The sequence below is a fragment of the Enhydra lutris genome, unplaced genomic scaffold (assembly GCF_002288905.1).
Source record: "Enhydra lutris kenyoni isolate GAN:26980312 unplaced genomic scaffold, ASM228890v2 scaffoldscaffold3, whole genome shotgun sequence".
In the NCBI taxonomy this organism is placed as follows: domain Eukaryota; kingdom Metazoa; phylum Chordata; class Mammalia; order Carnivora; family Mustelidae; genus Enhydra; species Enhydra lutris.
Window position 1 is genome coordinate 9,323,123 of NW_019154087.1, and position 19,173 is coordinate 9,342,295.

Sequence of the window (19,173 nt, forward strand, 5' to 3'; positions counted from 1 at the left end):
GTCACCATATTTTTTTTCATGGTCAAGTAGGATTTATTCTAGAAATTGGATGATTTAATACAGTATATCCACTAATATATATGCCACTACATCCACTTATATCCCACTATTGACATAAAAACTTTTTAAAAGTCCTCTATTTATTAACACAGTACCAATAAAATTAAAAAAAATTATGATGACTTCCTAATCTTGAATCTTTTTTTGGTTTTGTTTTTTTTTTAATTTTTATTTATTTTTTAATTTCTTTTTAGTGTTCCAGAATTCATTGTTTATGCACCACACCCAGTGCTCCATGCAATACATGCCCTCCATAATACCCACCACCAGGCTCACCCAACCTCCCACCCACCTCCCCTCCAAAACCCTCAGTTAGTTCCTCAGAGCCCACATTCTCTCATGGTTCATCTCCCCCTCCAATTTCCCCCAACTCCCTTTTCCTCTCCATCTCCCCATGTCCTCCATGTCACCATATTTAAGAGCAGATGTGGCAAAGAACTGCAAGGTCTACAGAAAAACAGGGAACAAAATGATGATATTGTTGGAAACGAGGTCCTTTAAAAAAATACTAAACTGGTTTGGCTAATAAGAGGAGAGAAGACCACATGGTGTCTTCAAATACGTCAAGGTTTTCTTAAGGGTCTGAGCCCTTGTGTCGCTATGACAGAATTTGGAGATGTAAACTAAATTAGGAGGTATATTTGACAATTTCAAGAGTATTTTGGCAGATCCTAAAGCAAAGGTCCAAATGAGAATTCTAATAGCTTACACTCTGGATGACTTGCAGGATTTTGGAAGCCACTTTGAACCAGCTCTTTGATGGGTGCTGTCTGCCCTCTCTGACTTGGCTTCTATGCAGTCAGGACACCTAATTGTTATGAAATGGGGAAGCCCAGTCTTCTATACTGTCTTAGGTGGCATCCCCAGCATATGACTTACCTGTATAATTCAATGCTTCAGTTTTACCTTAGCAGGGATAAATTCACCCTCCCTTTTAATTTTTTATCTGCTTTGAAAGGATTTTGCTAAAATTTCTAAATTTCTAAAAGAACACATTAGAGGAAGTTCATGAAGAGAACTTGATCAAGATGCTGCTCAATCTTTCACACTCAAATATCTGTTAGCTTTCTTTCTATTCATTGTTTAAAGTGCATGTGGGACTTTTAGGGGGCCTCTATAAAACAATGTTTGGGATATAGGAAAGTCTTTAAGCTGCACTGGTTGGTGGCAATTATATCTTTGAGATGATCAATGCTCTGAAAATCCTGACAAAGCCGAGCAGGGAAGTAGAAAACAAAACAATTCTTCAGACATGATTTTATCATTTAATTAGAAACCAGCAACTTATTTGTAGATTTTGTAATGTTATTCAAGACATTCTTGTGAATAAAGCATGAAACAATTACATATATAAAATAAGCATATAATATATATAATAGTGACTGACTATTAAAACAATGAAGCTGTCAACTAGATACATTTATAAGCTAGAAATCTTTAAAAATAATTTTTAATCTGTGTGGTAGATTGTAGCTGTGGCCCCAGTTTTTCATGCTTCCCTCTCTCCATATCCTTTGGTGGTACCCTTCCTTGGTGACTCTGGGCTTGGGCACGTGACTTGCTTTTTTTAATGAGATAGTAGTAAACTTGCCCCAAGTAAAGACTTGAAAAAAAGACTTGTTATCTCCATTTTCTCTTTTGGACCCCTGCCACCACCATCAAAATATGCCTAGGCTGTGCTGCCTGGTTGGCTTAGTGGGTTAAGCCTCTGCCTTCGGCTCAGGTCATGATCCCAGGGTCCTAGAATCGAGCCCCACATTGGGCTCTCTGCTCAGTGGGGAGCCTGCTTCTCTCTCTCTCCACCTGCCTCTCTGCCTACTTGTGATCTCTCTTTCTCTGTTAAATAAATGAATAAAATCTTTTAAAAAAATATGCCTAGGTTGGAGAGACATGGGAGCCTTGTAAGGGGAACTTAGTGTCCAGGACAAGGCCAATCTGCTACTGATTACAAACACAGGAGTGAGCCCAACCAAGATCAGTTAAATCTATCCCAGATCAGCAGAGTTATTAAACCATCCCACAACTTATGAGAAATAATAAGTGGTCGTTGTTTTTAGCCACTATGTTTTGGGGTTGTTGGTTATACGGCAATGGCTAACTGATGCATTGTGGTTCTTAGGTGCTTCAGGGATTCATCTGCTTGAGGGATTATTCTTCAGAATCTCTAGAGGCTACTTTTGGGAGCATGAAGAGGTGTCAGTCCAAACACCAATTATTTGGTGCAGGCAAAACTGCCTGCTATTTGACTTTCTCCTAGAAAGGCAGCAAGTATCTAAAGGAGTATTGCAATAGTATTAGGTGATAGAGGGCAGTAGCCTTGTCAAGGCCTGTAAAATGAATGTCCTTATTTACTGTAGATAAGTGACCCAGAAGGTATTATAATAGGCTGAGTGGAAAATATAGATAAAATATTGAGTATTAATGAGATTACTGATGCAAGAACTCTGCTAGGCAGAAGATGGGATTAGCTGCCCTTGGTTTTCTTTGAGATATGGAATCACAAGGTCATCATCATCATCAACATGGCTAATCATTATTGAATACTTACTCCAGATATTGTACTGAGTGCTTTGCATGCCACATCACATTTAATTCTCATAATAACTCTATGAACTAGGCATTAAGTAGTACCATCTCTATTTGGCAAATAAAGAAACTAAGGGTCAGAGAGATTCTCCAAGATGAAATTGCTCTTAAATCGTAGAGTCAGAATTCAAACTCAAGTAGTCTGACTCCAAAGCCCATGCCCTCAACCTCCCTACTCTATAATCAAAATGCATATTTTTTTAGGGGAAGAAAAAGGAATCTAGTCCAACTCCCTCATTTGGCAGATGAAGAATTGAGACCAGAGTTGTTGGTATACAGATTCTGTGTCTAACATAGACTGAAGGAACTCTCCCTATATTCGGCCCAAATCACCCAAAACTGGACAAAACCCAAACTGTTTTTGTAAGGCTGCACCTAAGACTAGATTCCACATATAGGTGTACTTTTTGTGTTTTGCAAAATGGTGCCCAGCCAGAGGCTGAAATCCAGAATGCACTTCTCTCAGCCAGTACATAGTGCTACCTCCTCTCAGAGGAAGGGGTACTTTAAAAAATAATTCTTTTGTACAGAGAGGGAGCTGTTTTTTTTTTTCCCATTTTCACAAAAATACTGTTAAAACATCTGCCAGCTGTGTGCAGTAACACACAAAGACCATTCCATTTTCTCACAAACACAAAAAATAGAGAAAGTGTGACTAGTTGCTGTTTAGTAAATAAATATTGAATGAATGAACTTTAAATGAACAAAGATGTCTTCATTATGCACAGATACACAGGGACCAAAGCACATGGAACATGCAAATTTGTCACTGGAAACCAAAGCTATGGCACCGAACCATTCTTGAGAAATGACTGATACAATCTAATTTTCCAATCTTAAAAATTAAAAAAAAATAGTATATATACTGCTTTCTTAAGCCATCCCCTTCTTTCTGTAAATGGGGCTTCATGAAATTCAAACTCAAAGAAAGTTTAGAGCTGTGTTTATTCCTCATCTGAATGTATTCCCCAGCAACCCCTCTTTTCTAGAACAAAGGAAACTAACTGCTCTTGCAAGCTAGGTGGCTTGCATTACAAATTTTAATGCTTCACCAGAAACTGAGGCAAGCCAATTCCCTCCTCCATTTTCACATCCTCCCCCACCATGGCCCACACCTCTGCTGACTACAGCAATCTGAACTGAGTACTTGTAAGGCCACTCTTCTCCCTTTGCCTCTAATAACCCAATCTAACAATTGTGGTGAGTAATTTCCTTACCACTTCTGTTGTTAACAAATGCTAATAATGCTGCACGATACAGATCGAGCACGGCTACTGAAAAAGAAACTACATAAATTATTTTTAAAAGTTACCATCAAAAGAAATGCTTTTCTGAAGGAAATTATTTTTTAACGGCTCAAGGCATTTGCCTAGCTTTCTGTTCAAGTGACCGCTTCTACATTAATTAACAAGTGATTCTCTTACATGAGCGGAAACTATCTTATCTAAGGTACACCTGCAGGCTTTTTGGGTGGCTATAACTGCAGAGAAGTCACTATCTATTTTCTAGAACCTGTGTTATCTGCTTTCGTGATGCTTAGACTAATAAACTAAAGTTGTTCTCTCTCATTTTGTGCCTGCTAAGTCTCATTCTATTTGTAAGAATCAGGGTTGAGCAGGTGATTGGTATGCAATTACATTTCTTATACATGCCAATAATCAGTGAATTAGGCCTTTCAGTCATTCAACCAATCAGCCATTAATGCAGCAAATATTTATTAAGTGCCTTTGTGTGCCCTGCATTGTGCCAGACCCTGGAAAGAAAGCAGCAAGCAAGAACAGTCATCCGGAATCTTTACATTGTAGCCGGTGGCCGTTATCTGAGGTGCTGCCTAAAAACAGAAAAAAACAACCAAGGAATTTAACCCACCATCATCAAGATGAATTTAATGCTAAGCCTAATGAAGGAATCTCACCAGCACGTTAAATGTCTGAAATTCTTATTCCATAATAATTCACCCAACTAATTTTATCAGATTAATCTAGATGTAACTAATATTGTCATGACTTCCGTATCTTACCAGTTTCTTAACGTGTGCTTTACTACGCTGTCCCCAAATTCATTTAAGTCTAGATTATAGGTTTTAATTCCTGTGAAAGTCTCAAAGACAAAAAACATTTTGTGAGCAAAAATGATGCTTCTAACTCCTGCTAATCATCTTAAAATCATACATGGGTCATGAGCAGTAAATGTGAACAGAAATTATGGAAAAAAAACCTCAGTGCGACTGAAAAACAAACCTCGAGCGCACATTTGTCTGATCTTATTTAGTGTCATTTTCACACATAAAGGCCTGCGTGCTTTCATTTTCTCAAGCACGCGTGTCATTAAGGTTTGCCGTGTGTCTTCACAAAGCAGGGACCTGATATCATCTCAAGAAATACCAAATAAGCACAGTCTCCATAAGTGTTTTCTGATGACGTAATGCTTCCTATTTATTGTTTTAAGTAGCAGCTTATTTTATCTTTCAGGTTAGTACATGTTTATGGTAAATGCTGAATAATGAATTCAAGACTCCTCAACTTAGAGATGAAAAATTCCTTGAAAGCAGTTTGTCACTTTGCCTCCTAATTTTCAGAATGCTATTTAATCTGCCAGTGACTAAGCTGTAGGAAAAATCTTTTTCTGTTGTTATGTAAAGGAAAATGTGGGTGGAAGAAATAAGGTCTGGTCTAAATCCACCTCACGATTGGACTGTCAGAGATAGAGGAAAAAGGAAATCTCTGCTTTCCCCAGGTAGGGATGTGAGGTTGCTTAGAATTCCACTTTTGGGGAAGTCCACCATCAAGGCGATGTAAATTCTCAAGTAGCAAATTGACTCAGCATGTTCCTAAGCCACAGGCCTCCTAGGTGACGTATGCTAAATTCACGTCATTTGCCCATTTGCTCTCACTAGGTGACAGGGAAACCATGTATTTTCCCCACTTCATGCACACACAAAGCGGAAGCATACTGAGCTCCCCTGTGGGTCTTGTTCTTATTCATCTTTCTAACAATTAAGACATTCTGTACCTGATCAGAATGATTCATTTTAATTCTTTTCACCTTTATTCCAGTGAGCTTAGAGTGAACAATTATAGATGATCCCCCCTTTTTTGGTAAGATTTTATTTGTTTATTATTTTTTTTGTAAGATTTTATTTTTTTATTTGACAGAGAGATTGAGATCACAAGTAGGCAGAGCAGCAGTCGGAGGGCGGGGTAGGGGTGGGGAGCAGGCTCCCAGCTGAGCAGAGAGCCCAATGTAGGGCTCAATCCCAGGACCCTGAGATCATGACCTGAGCGGAAGGCAGAGGCTTTAACCCACTGAGCCACCCAGGCGCCCCTTTCCTATTTCTTGAGTAGTCAGGAAAATTATTTTACATCTTGTAAATCTGTTTAGAAATAACTGAGATTGTCAAAGCCCTAACCACAATATTCCTCAATGTCTATTTAGCAAATAAGTTTAGCTTCAGATGTGTCAACCACCACTGTAACATGTTAAAGGTATGATCCATAAGAAAGTGGTTTTGGGGTTTTGTTTTGGTTTTTTTTTGACCCCTGAAGAAAGTCAGGGAATTAACATTTAACAGGTCCCTGCTATGTGCAAGGATCAGTTTTAATGGACTTAACACAGACCCTTTCAAGGCAAAAACTTCCTTGTCATTTTTCTCATTAAAAGACTGATGATTTTTACTAAGAGTAAGAAAATTACTGACAGAGGACAGAGTTTATAGAAATACAGAGAATTGTGAGTCTTAGGCTTCCTTTTCTCGGCAAGTTACATGTAATTTCATGTGATGCCATTGTGTTCCCATGTCCAATTGTCTGTTCCTACAATAATAGGAATCATCCGGGGCCTCTTGCCATTGGCAGTGTGTTTGAGCAGTAGACACACATTAGCACTTACAAGTGTGACCTTGCACAAGTTTCCCGAACCCTTTTTCAGTTCTCTCATCTCTAAAATGAATGATAATAATAATTACCTCACAAAGGTGAGGATTAGGTGGTTTATTGCACTTCATTGACTTTAAGTTGTCATTGATTGTAAGAGGTAGCCTGGTTTATGATACATTAATATATAAATACATTGTCCAAGAATAGTAAAAGGTAGAATATGTAAAAAACTGAGAATAATTCCTGGCACAGAATATGTACCCGGTAAATGTTAACTTGTCACGATCTATTAGCAACCCGTGGGTCACGGTGCAAGAGTGGGCTTGCCAAACCCTCTGTGGGCTCTGGTGTGGCTTTCTCAGCCAAGGCAGGACACCTGGGCATGGGCAGGAGGCTCCACTACCCTGGGCTCAGAGAATAGGGAGCTCAATCAGTCACTTTAAAACTTTTTTTTTCCCTCTTAGAGGATAAATCTTTTTTCTAAACTAAATCTTACCCAGGACCTTATGTGTAAAACAGATGAAAGAAGATTTTCCCTGATGAAAGCAGTGGTGGAGGGGCACAAAATGCTGCCCATCTTCCCTCACCTTCACCCACAGGGAAGCCTCTCCAAAGAGCCCTGTGAGGGGAGTGATATCACTTTTTTAAAATAAAGGGATAATGAGTCTCCTAAAACTTCCACAGGTGTTTGTTAGTCAATTACTCCAAACCTTGTCACATTTACCTTACTGAAATGTCACCTTATTTGTGGCACGTATTAACGCCTGATATGTGCACTAAATAAGTACACAGAGCACACTTTCAATGTACTTTTCTCACCTTCCTCTAGTCCTCTAGTTTGGTCTCAAAACTCCCTTAATTTGTTGCATGTGTCTGAGGCTGTCCTTCCATCTCAGCCAAGTCACCTCATGATCCCCTCTCAGATGTAGTCTAATGCTCTCAGGGGACATATCATGAAGGATGTTGAGTTTTATTCCACGTATACTTTCAGTTATCAAGGACTTTTAAATTTAATGTCTTTTTCTTAAAACTCTCCTTGAGCTCTGTCTCCGGAAGCCTCCAAATAATAAATGGAATTTAATAAACTACTATGGTACACCAATTATGATATGCAATATTATATGGGAAAAACTTTCTCTTCCTGGATTACCTGCATAAAACTTAGAAATACTTACATGAAAGCATTTTCTCCCTTCTGGATGTGTGTGTGTGTGTGTGTGTGTGTGTGTGAAAGAGAGAGAGAGAGAGAAGTTTGGGGCATGTTATGTGCAAAGTAGGAACTAACAGTGTGGAGGTTTCCACAGAGGTCCATGACTGTGGCAGCTCAGAGAGCTTTGAACACAGGGAAAAATTAACACAGGTAAAAGAGAGCTCTTTCTTAAATAAAATAGCTCCATAGAGATTCAGAAAGAAAACAGGATATTCCCAAATTAACTTTTTCTCAGATATTGCCTTTTTACAACTTTGATATTTTCTCAGATATTGCCTTTTTACAACTTTCCCTGACTTATGGTTTCATAGATCAGGAAAAAGCAAAGAGTGTTGCTTTCTTGTTAAAATATCATTGACTCATTAAAGAGAGGAGGAAAAAAAACCAACAAAGATCAAATACCGAAGGTCATAATTCTTTGCTCCTAAAAGAGAATATAGCACTCAAGTGATTTTACTTTAAATGAATACTTAAAAACTAGAAAACTTTGTTTAATAAAACAATTATAATTAAAATATATGTTCATTTCATGATATGAGGATTGAACAAGAAACAAATTGGGATGAAATCAAACAAAGCTGGGGAAAGAGAAGAAAAGAGAAGAAATCTGCAGTGAGAAACAAGAGACAACGGAAGAATAGAGAGATCCAGAGAGAGGGTGAGGCAGAATCAAAAGGAGAGGGAGGTGGACACTCAGAACTTTCCTAAATTCTGTGGATCATTTGGGTTGTGATCATCTGGGGGTCATCATTCTCAATGATCACTGTTGATCTTCCTCAACTGCGTTAATTCTTACATTTCTAAGGTCTCCATTCTAAATGATGATCTGAATGCCAAATCCATTAAAAATTATTCTCTTAACACACCAGCAAAGATCAGAGCAGTGGTTTTGAAAGCTGGGTAAAAATCAAGTCAAGGGCCAGAGAGTCCTACAGCCCTTTCATGCCATTAAAGTCTCCAGCTGATGCACATAGAAATGGCAGAAATAACAGGACTTTTGCCAAATGGGCTGACATGACATGTGATTACCTGTGACGACTTATCTGTGCACATCCACAAACACTGAACTATCCATCTCCTCATATCATGAAGACTTAATTTTAGTTAACTCTCTTTTGTTTTCTTTTGTTTCTTTTGTTCTGTCATGATATCCCCCTTGGTGCCGATTTTAAAGTTCTGGGGGCTAATTGGAGCAGAAGGTGAGTGTTCTAATGTTCTCATTACAATGAAAAGGCTCAAATAACAATGATAATTGGTAAAATAGTTGTAAATAACTTAGTTACATGTTTGACCATTAAATTGTCAAGATAGCTGATTTTCTGATTGTCTATGCTATTCAAGACCTAAATGGCTGTAGGAGTTTGTTCATTTTTTTCTTTCTTCTTTCATGGATATAAAACATCAGGAAATTATTGTCAAGTCTTAATACTGGACCAGGTTGTCACTGGTTAAATAAATAAAAGAGAGACAATTGGATATTCCAACCCAGACTGGAAGCTGATTATTTCATTAACCCAGACAAGATATACATTTACATTCTGGATACCACCAAGAATAATTTTGCAAAAGGACTCCTTACCCCACCTTACCCCAAATCCATGTGTCAGACGCATCATCATTGGGGTCCAATCTTTTCATGGAGTATCAGACTGTATCTGCACAGGCTGTTTTGTTCTAATCCAATGATATTGGCAATGGAGGAAATTTCCTGTTGTGGAGAGAAGTGGTCAGGCTCTACAGGCAGATCACGCAATCATTCAGTGTTCTACTTTTTTGTACCTTGGTTTCCTTGTCTGTAAGGAGCGATAATCAAAGTACTTAGTTATCACATTGTTGCTTTAAATAAGATAACGTCTGTAAAGCACTTAGCTATATACGTGTTTGTTCTTTTTTTCTTTCTTTTTTAAAAAGATTTTATTTCTATTTATTTATTTGAGCAATAGAAAGAGTGCAAGGGGCGGGGGAGGAGCAGAAGGAGAGGAACAGGCAGATTCTGTGCTGAGTACAGAGTCCAATGCAGCCAGATCTCATGACTCAGAGACCACGACCTGAGCTGAAATCAAGACTCAGACCAACTGAATCAAGAGCTTAACCAACTGAGCCACCCAGGCACCTCTATAAGTGTTTGTTTTAAAAATTATTAATATTACTTTTTAAAAATTGTTCCAAGGTCTTTACCTAGCAGGAGCTATCCCTGCCCCCCCCCCTTTTTATTAGCATCAGAAGAATCTCTTAGGTGTGACCATTTCTCAATTTAATGGCTGATTTCTTTGAGACTTTAAGCCCTCAGCCTTTGAGCAAAGCTCACAGCCTGTTTCCCTGTCCTCCACTTTGTTAATCAGTCACTCTCATTTATGCCCACTGTACATGGAAAATCAATATTTAAAGAATTGAAGTACTAAATCTGTCCTATAATTCATCATTAAAATGGCAATGAAAAATAATGATTTTTAATGACTCAGATGTCATTTCAAGATTTTCAGTACCTTGTCCCCCGAGTATAGTTTAAGGATGGATTTATATGCACAAAATAATTACATATTATGTCTAATCTTTGTTCTTTATTTAAATTCAATTATCCAACTTACAGTACATCATTAGTTTCAGATGTAGTGTTCAATAATTTATCAGTTGCATATAACATATATCAGTGTTCATCACATCATGTGCCCTCCTTAATGGCCATTACCCAGGTTATCCCATCCCCCCACCCACCACACCTCCACCAACCCTCAGTTTGTTTCCTGTAGTTAAGAGTTTCTTATGGCTTTTCTTCCTCTCTGATGACTTATTTAGTTTTGTCTCCCTTCCCCTATAGTTCTCTGCCCTGTTTCTTATATTCCACATGTGAGTGAAAGCATATGATAATTATCTTTCTCTGATTGACTTATCTTGTTCAGCATAATACCCTCCAGTTCCATCCATGATGATGTAAATGTATTTAATATAAGTATTCACCCTTTCTGATGGCTGAGTAATATTCCATTGTGTGTGTGTATATATATATACACATCTTCTTTATAATCCTAAAATTTGTATGGAACCAGAAAAACTCTGAATAGCCAGAGGAATGTTGAAAAAGAAAAAAAACCAAAGCTAGTGGCATTACAATTCCAGACTTCAAGCTCTAGTACAAAGCTGTGATCATCAAGACAGCATGGTACTGGCATAAAAACAAACACATAGATCAATGGAACAGAATAGAGAACCCAGAAATAGACCCTCAACTCTATGGTCAACTAATCTTCAACAAAGCAGAAAAAAATACCCAACAGAAAAAGGAGAGTCTCTTCAACAAATGGTGCTGGGAAAATTGGACAGTCACACGCAGAAGAATGAAACTCGACCATTTCCTTACACCACACACAAAGATAAACTCAAAATGGATGAAATATCTAATATGAGACAGGAATCCATCAAAATCCTAAAGGAGAACACAGGCAGCAACCTCTTTGACCTTAGCCGCAACAAATTATTGCTAGATGTGTCTCCAAAGGCAAAGGAAACAAAAGCAAAAATGAACAATTGGGACTTCATCAAGAAAAAAACATTCTGCACAGCAAAGGAAATAATCAACAAAACTAAAGGGTAACCTACGGAATGGGAAAAAATATTTGCAAATGATGTATCAGACACATGGCTGGTATCCAATCTTTGTTCTAAAACAGTAGTATTCAGGGGACCCATGAATCTACCAATTCATGGGGCTTTGTCTATAAATTGGCTAAATCATCTTCAACCATATATGTATTATTTTTCAAAAAAAAAATATAGCTAGTCTTAACAAATTAAATGCAAATTCATTTAAAAGCACTCCTGAATTTATAGTGACCTCCCTGGCATTAGAATTACTCAGGCAAGAACATAATAATTAAAAGAAAAAAAAAAAAAAGAACTACTCAAACAAGATGAACACTAAAGTTATTACTACCATTTACTATTACAGAAAGTAAGACATTTTGATATTAAACAGGAATTCATGACATAAAACATGATATTCTCAGATATAATAACATAAAATCTCAAAATTTCTATATGGCAAAGATGCCATAAAGGAGATAACATCAATATGTTTAACATATCTTTATATGAAATGGAAATATATATAATAGAAAAAGAGCCTTACAAGTAAGTAGGAAACAACCCCATAGACGACAAAGAATATGAACAAGGCTGTTCACAGAAAAGAAATAGGCTGATAATAAGATATGAAAATGAGCCAAACTTAACTATTAATCAAAGAAAGATAAACCTATGACAAGATACCATTTTTTTGCCTAAGCACATTGGCAAATATTTTTTTTCAAAAATTGTATTTATTTGACAGAGAGAGAGAGATCACAAGTAGGCAGAGCAGCAGGCAGAGAGAGAGGGGAAAGCAGGCTCCCCACGGAGCAGAGAGCCTAATGTGGGGCTCCATCCCAGGACCCTGAGATCATGACCTGAGCTGAAGGCAGAGGCTTAACCCACTGAGCCACCCAGGCGCCCCGCACATTGGCAAATATTTAAAATATTCATAACATAAAAGGTTTGAGAGTGGAGGAGCAAAGGAAATTCTGTTGTTAGAGTGTAAATATGTAGATATGACATGTTGAAAGGCAATTTGGCAATTTCTATCAAATTGTTAAAAGGATATAATCTTTCCACTTGGGAAATGAAATGTATTATATGTATCTTAAAGGAATATATTTCACATATGCTTAAAGATATAGATGTTTAAGAGTGTTCATTGCAGCATTGTTTGTAGGAGATACAAACTGGAAACAATTTAAATATTTATCAATAGGGGTATGAATGGGTAAATTATGATATAAAGCCATACAATGAAATATTAATCCAGCTATTTAAATGAGATAGCCTTGTATATGAATACTGTATGGATTGTTGTCCCTGACATATTTCAAGTAAAAAAAAAAAAAAAGTTGTAGAATATGCATGGTAAGATTAAATTTGTATTAACAGATTTTTCTATGTCTGCATCCCTATCTTTCTTAATTTCCATATATCTCTTCTCCATATAAAATTCTATTTTATTCAATCTCTATATATCTATATCTGTTTTTTGATATTCTATGTACATAGGAAAATAGTCTAGAACGATATATAGTAAACTCTCAAGAGGAGTGAAAATTAGGGAAGAAAAGGGAGTAATTTAACATTTTGCTTTTTACTTCATACAATTGTATATATTTTGAATTCTTTGTTTTATGACACAGATGTATTACTTCTGTAAATAAAAGATGAAAAGTGGTGGGGTGTCTGTGTGGCCCAGTCAGTTGAGCATCCGTCTCTCGATTTTGGCTCAGGTCATGAGATTGAGCCTTGCATTGGGCTCTAGCTCAGCAGGGAGTCTGCTTGAAATTCTCTCTCCCTCTCCCTCTCTGCCCCCCTGACTTCTGCTGGTGCTCTTTCCTACTCTCTCTCTCTCTTTCAAATCAATCAATCAATCAATCAATCTTAAAAAAAGATGAAAACTAGTAATTTTCCAAAAATGATCCTTATTCCTAGAAACAGAAATAACTGTCCAAAATGAGTCTCCAGACTCCTTTCTACGAGGTCCTACTGTTGCCCCTTGGGAGGAAGTTGGGGGAGGTTCCTATTCAGGTGATTAACAAGGGCTCAGTAGATACCTAAAAAAGAGGGCACAGCAAAGACCAACATCACATTTTTAAATTTTTATGACCATGCATTAAGGGCTGCAGGGCCAAGATGTTTACAGCTACTCATCACTCTAGGGAAGGAGAGAATAGTGTTTCTTTGATCATGGACAAGGATTCTAGATAAGGTTGGTGGGGCTTGTCATATCTCCTGATGTGGAATTTGGTTGATGGAATGAAGGACAACTGATCTCTAGCCTCACTGATGGGTGTCATAGTTATCTAGAGACCAGCCATCTGTCTGAATACCTTTAGTTGGTAGCAGTGGTACATACCATAATAACTTAATATTGAACCAGTGGAGGCCTCTTTCTCAGAGATCACCCTGCAAAATATCTAATTCTATCCATGAGGGGACACAGCAAGTGAAAAACAGAAAGTATTTGACAGATGATGACCACAAGAAGAGCTGCAAGATAGGACATGGGACTTGAGCCAAATAGTTTCCAGTACAGCTTTCCCCATGCAAAACCATGAACTAGCAGCATTCATTTTCAGACTTCAACTCTTCCCTTCCTTTTATTCCTCTCACCGTCAGTCTGTTCTCCCTGGCTGGAAGCCTTTCTTCAGTTCCCAGGCTTCATTCCTACACAGACCAGGTAGTCTCCAAGCACAGTCCATTAGAGAAATTCTTGAAATATGTCCATAAATCCCCTTTGTGGGTGACTAGAGCTCCGTGCTTTCATGGTGATGACCTGAGTTACATTCCTGGAAAGAATGCCTCCAGCAGAAACCACCACCTTGCTGCAAGGTACCAAATAAACATGAAAGTTCAGTAAAAGCAGTGTGCTTATTACACAAGCGCGCCTTTCAGCCGGACTGCCGCCCTTAGCTTCTCCCGGATACAAGGTCTGAAGCTGCCGTACTTATACACAATGGTGTATATATGCAGAAGAATTATGGGTTACTCTGCCCCTCAAAGAAGTCTCTGGAGCCTGGAAAATAAAAATAGCAGTTGCTGACATTTCCTCTGAGAGGCAGATGAAATGTAAGGTTTTCCTCTTACCACAAACAGGAACTCCAAATTTTGCAAATGATTTCAGGAGGCTCCTGGATGTCTGAAACACATTAACATGGTCTCAGGGGGTCCACAGAGGCCAAGACAGACTCCCTGTGCTGATGGGGGAGAGCCATGGAAGGAATGGCACCAGGGTTTTAAAATACCCAAGCTCAGTTGGGAAACGTGTAAAAATACAAAGTAATTAGTTTTCCATTCTCCCTCCCTCCACCGTCTCCCTTTTTTCCTCCCTGCTCAAGAATAAATTCTCTATCTTAGTCTTGATCTTTACCTGGATAGAACTAGTTGCTGTTGAGGCTTAAATGTGACCACTTCCAGACAAAATACAGTCAGTTCTGCTATAGTGTGACACATACTTTCCTAAAAATCATTGTACTACACAACATTGCACAACAACCACACAGAGCTTATGGGGAAAATGAGATTAGGGGCCCGGTACTCCAAACATGTTGTCAGAGATACTTAAAAAAGATGGTAGGAACCTAATAAAAAATAGAGCAGTTTTACACATGTTAAATAGTTAAGAAATACATAGATACTACTATAAATATGGCACTTTACCTAGAAAAAGGGTTGAAGTTTGTTCGCGGAGGTGACTGTCGCAGCTTGTGAACTATTGAGAAATGTCAATGGAGGGTTTTCGAGGACGGAACCTTGCAAGCCCAGATGTGGATGAGTATGGTTCCTCATACACCTGATGAACGGAGGCAGCTGGAGGACGTTTGAGGTGTGTGTGCATTTTGTGCATTCCTATACAGCTCAGTTCAGCTGGAGGCAGTTTCCTGCATTCATTTAGCATTTCTGATAGATGAAATCAGATGTAGGCAAACACAAAATTCTTGTTATACTCAAATGTTTCCCTGGTATATTTAATCAATGGAATAAATTTTCATTTTTCACGTGAGCATTATAGCAAAACTGACTAAATCTAGATTATAAAAGTGATTATAACTTAAAGCTACTAAGACCCCAATGGAATGATGCCATAAAAGTATCAGTAAGGTTACCTCGAAGCAGATAACATGTAACTCAATTAAATCTGAGCTTCCTCACTCCCACCCTAAATTCCATCTCAACTAGTGATAAATTCTAGTGAAATGCAAACTTGGCTCCATAACTTTGAAACATACTGTTAATTCTGAGCAAAGCCTTCTTGGTGCTGGGAAGAATTTGTAACAATATGCACCAGACTTCCTGGAAAATCCTCATTATACATTTATATCCTTATCATCCCACCCCACCTGGCAGCCAACACTAATCTTACTTTCTCTTCTCCACCATTCCTTGTCCCCTTTATGTGCACCCCCCAAAAGCCCAACAAACAAAGTCCAGACTTTATGGGTTCTCTCATTAGCCCCTCCTCTCTTTCCCACCTTCTTTTCCAAGAGTAAAGGCTCCATACATATGGTAATATTTTTCTAATGCTGCTGTAACAAATTGCCAAGAATCAATGGCTTAAAACAACACAAATTTATTATTTCAGAGTTCTGGAGGTCAGAAGTCTAAAATGAGCTTTATGGGGCTAAAATCAAGGTGTTGCTGAGCTGCACTCCTGGAGGCTCCAAGAAAGAATTTTTTTCCTTGCCTTTTCCAGCTTCTAAAGGCTGCCTGTGTTCTCTGGCTTCTAGGCCCCCATCACCCTGACTTCTGCTTCTGTGCTCACATCTTCTCTGACCCTGACCCTCCTGCCTTCCTCTTATAAGGACCCCCGTGATTATATTGGGCACACCTGGATAATCTGGGATACTCTCACATCTCAAGACCCCTAATTTATCACATCTTCAAAGTCCCTTTTGTTACTCGTAAAGGTAGCCTATTCACAGTTTCCAGGGATTAGCCCATCACACCAGCGGTGATATTCAAAATGCTTTACAACTGATACGCCACTTAAGTCAGGGTGTCTGATTCTCAGAAAGGTCTTGTCATAGTGCTGAACCTGGACCCTGGAGATCCTGGCACACAGATTGATGTAGAGTAGTGAGGGCTGGGAGGTCTCAGGGAAGGACTGGGGTACGTAGGACATTGAGGAGGCACTCCAGGGCTGCGAGGAGTGGTTCTCTCTAAGCAGTACGAAAGGCTTTTTTGACATTTTTACAACCAGCACAGCCACACCTGTGTGTTTTGGCTGACCACTGACCTGCCATGCTCTTCCTTATCCATAATCAACACACAAACTTTCTGGGATTTTTTTTTTTTTTTTTTTTTTTTTTACTTTCTGGGATTTTTATCACGTGCAGCATTCAGCCCTGTTACCTGGAATGTCTATTTAAGCCTCACTGCAACCCTATGATTAGGTCTGTACTTAACTTTCTTTTGCATTAACCTACCTGGGGTCAGATGAGCTATTAATTGCTAAGGCCTGGATTTCAATTTAATCACTTTACTTTAGAAATTGAGTTCTTAGCCACTGTGGTTAGTGTCTACAAGGAGTCTCACATGTCTTTGGGCAGCTAAGGAAAGCATGTACAAAGACTATGCAGACAATGTTGAGGGGCCAAGTGGCAATTCTTCGTCCACAGTACTTCATAGGTTTACCCAGAATCCTCCCCTACAGAGTTTAGTGATTATAGGGAGGACCTCCTGATCATACAGTAAGTAACCTGAATAGCCCTGAATAGATATCCTATGATAAAAAAAAAAAAAACATAGTCAAGCAAATCAAGTACATGCAAAGAAAACAATTATTGTAAATGACTGTGTGTAAAAGTTTAGAAAGTACAAACTCCATGTTGGCTACATAACAGTCTAGCATAAGAGTAGGGTGAGGGCATGCAATGAAATAGGTGAAAAATGAATGAATAAATCCACAATCAAGAGTTTAATTTGTAAGACCTACCTGCCTGTGGTACAAATCTACTTCTGGTTAGAATGCTATAGTTAACTTTTTCAAATGGGTAGAGCAGTAGGGACAGAAGAACATCAGAGAGGAAGATGATAAAACCACTTCTGGACTTTGAGTCTTTTATAAAATCTACCTGGTTATAGTTAGAATAGTGCTGCTCATCCCCAGAGGAATTAACATCTAAAAGAAATAAGTAACACTACCTCAAAAGAAAAAGAATCATTTATCGGTATTTTTGATTTTGCTACTGAAAAAATTTTTGGTTTGGACAGGAATGAGTATCAATACCTTTCATACACTTAATTGATGCATTATATGGAAGAGATGGACATTAAAGGGTTTTGTTTTGTTTTGTTTTGTTTTGTTTTAAATGAAGGTAGAGTGAGATCTTGATTGGGAGATGGGATGAATCTCTTGGAATCAATTATGATATATTTAAAAACCACATTGTTAAGTAAAATGTTAGAAGCCAATATTAAAGTTCTTTAAAGATGTTCTTGGGAAGAACTATAAGCAAAACTTACTTTAAACCCTTTAAGCTCATTAAAATCCTAAAATATTCTTGCTAGTTTGGAAAATACCTCCGATATTTAAACTTTCTTAAAATGTAGCACCTCTCCTACCTTTATGAGGGAATACTGGATGATTTCAGTCAAAAGTCATCATTATTACTCTAAGAATAAGTCCTGCAAGAAAGCACATGTTGCCACTTTACTCATTATTGAAGTGCCCTTATGACTGGCTGAGGGAATAGGTAAGATGCTAGGGGAGGCCAAGAAAGAGAGATCAAAGTGTTTTTGTTTACTTCTTTGAAGTTTTGTAGTACCTACTGTTTACCATGCATGCTTCTTGATTCATGCTGAAAATTGGAATTCACCCATTTCTCTTTTTCCTGTCTAAGATGCAGATGGGGCACATTTCGTTGACTCCATCAATCCCTGCCCCCACGCATTAGCACATGCACACGTATACCTAGCCAGTGGAAAAGAAAAAAGAGTTACTCACATTCATCCATTTTACAAAGATTTCCAGGCTGCAATGGGAGGGCTTTACCTCTCCCTGAAGGATGAATAAATAGGTAGCTTTACTGACAACCTGTTCACAGTCAAACTGCAGTGAAAACTGAGACCAAGGTCTTGCTCTACTGGCACTTATGAGATCCAGTGCTGGCAACATGGAGAAGATAGTCATCTGCCTGATGGTCATCTTCTTGGGGACAGTGGCCCATAAATCAAGCTTCCAAGAGCAAGATCGCCTCTTGATTAGATTGCGTCAGCTTATAGATATTGTTGATCAGCTGAAAGATAATCTGAATGACTTGGTAAGGCCATACTTGTCACAACAAAATTTAAATAATATTCTCCAATTAATATAAAAGGAACTCTTTGACTTATAAAAATAACCCAGAACTAATTTTCTTTTGCTCTAGGACAATGAATCTCTGCCAGCTCCAGAGGATGTAAAGGTAAGACCAGTTGAATTTGTTTGTGAAATATATGTGGTACAAATTTTTAAATCTAATTAAGAAAGGCATTAACATAATTATTTAGGAACCTACTTAATTTTAATGAGTTTGGGGGTTTAATAGTTAGTAAAACAGTTATTTTTATTTTGATCAAACATTCATTGGTTTACCAACAAGCCAACCAATAAAACATTGCATACCTTGTAAAATATATTTTTAATCTCCAAATATCTCTAAGAGTACTTCCAAGTAGTATTGTTGCAACAGAATAACAAAACTATACTATGATCAGTTTCTGAACAATAACCAACTAACTACATTTTAAGAGCCCTTGTGTGTGAAACTTATTCAACCCTCCTTGGCAAACCTATCTAAGACATATAGACACACACTGGAAGAAGCAGAATTCACCTTTTAATGAAAAGAAAGAAAGAAAAGAAAGAAAGAAAGAAAGAAAGAT

General features: G+C 38.0%; 1 protein-coding gene across 1 annotated transcript in view; it reads left to right on the forward strand.

Annotated features, from left to right (window-relative positions):
• Nucleotides 1-18,259: 18,259 nt before the first annotated feature.
• LOC111157589 (interleukin 21) overlaps nt 18,260-19,173 on the forward strand; it is a 9,344-nt gene continuing 8,430 nt past the window's right edge. The window contains exons 1-2 of the mRNA XM_022519134.1: nt 18,260-18,569; nt 18,678-18,713. Coding sequence (XP_022374842.1) covers nt 18,402-18,569; nt 18,678-18,713 — 204 coding nt within the window. The 5' untranslated portion in view covers nt 18,260-18,401. The remainder of the gene's footprint in view (nt 18,570-18,677; nt 18,714-19,173) is intronic.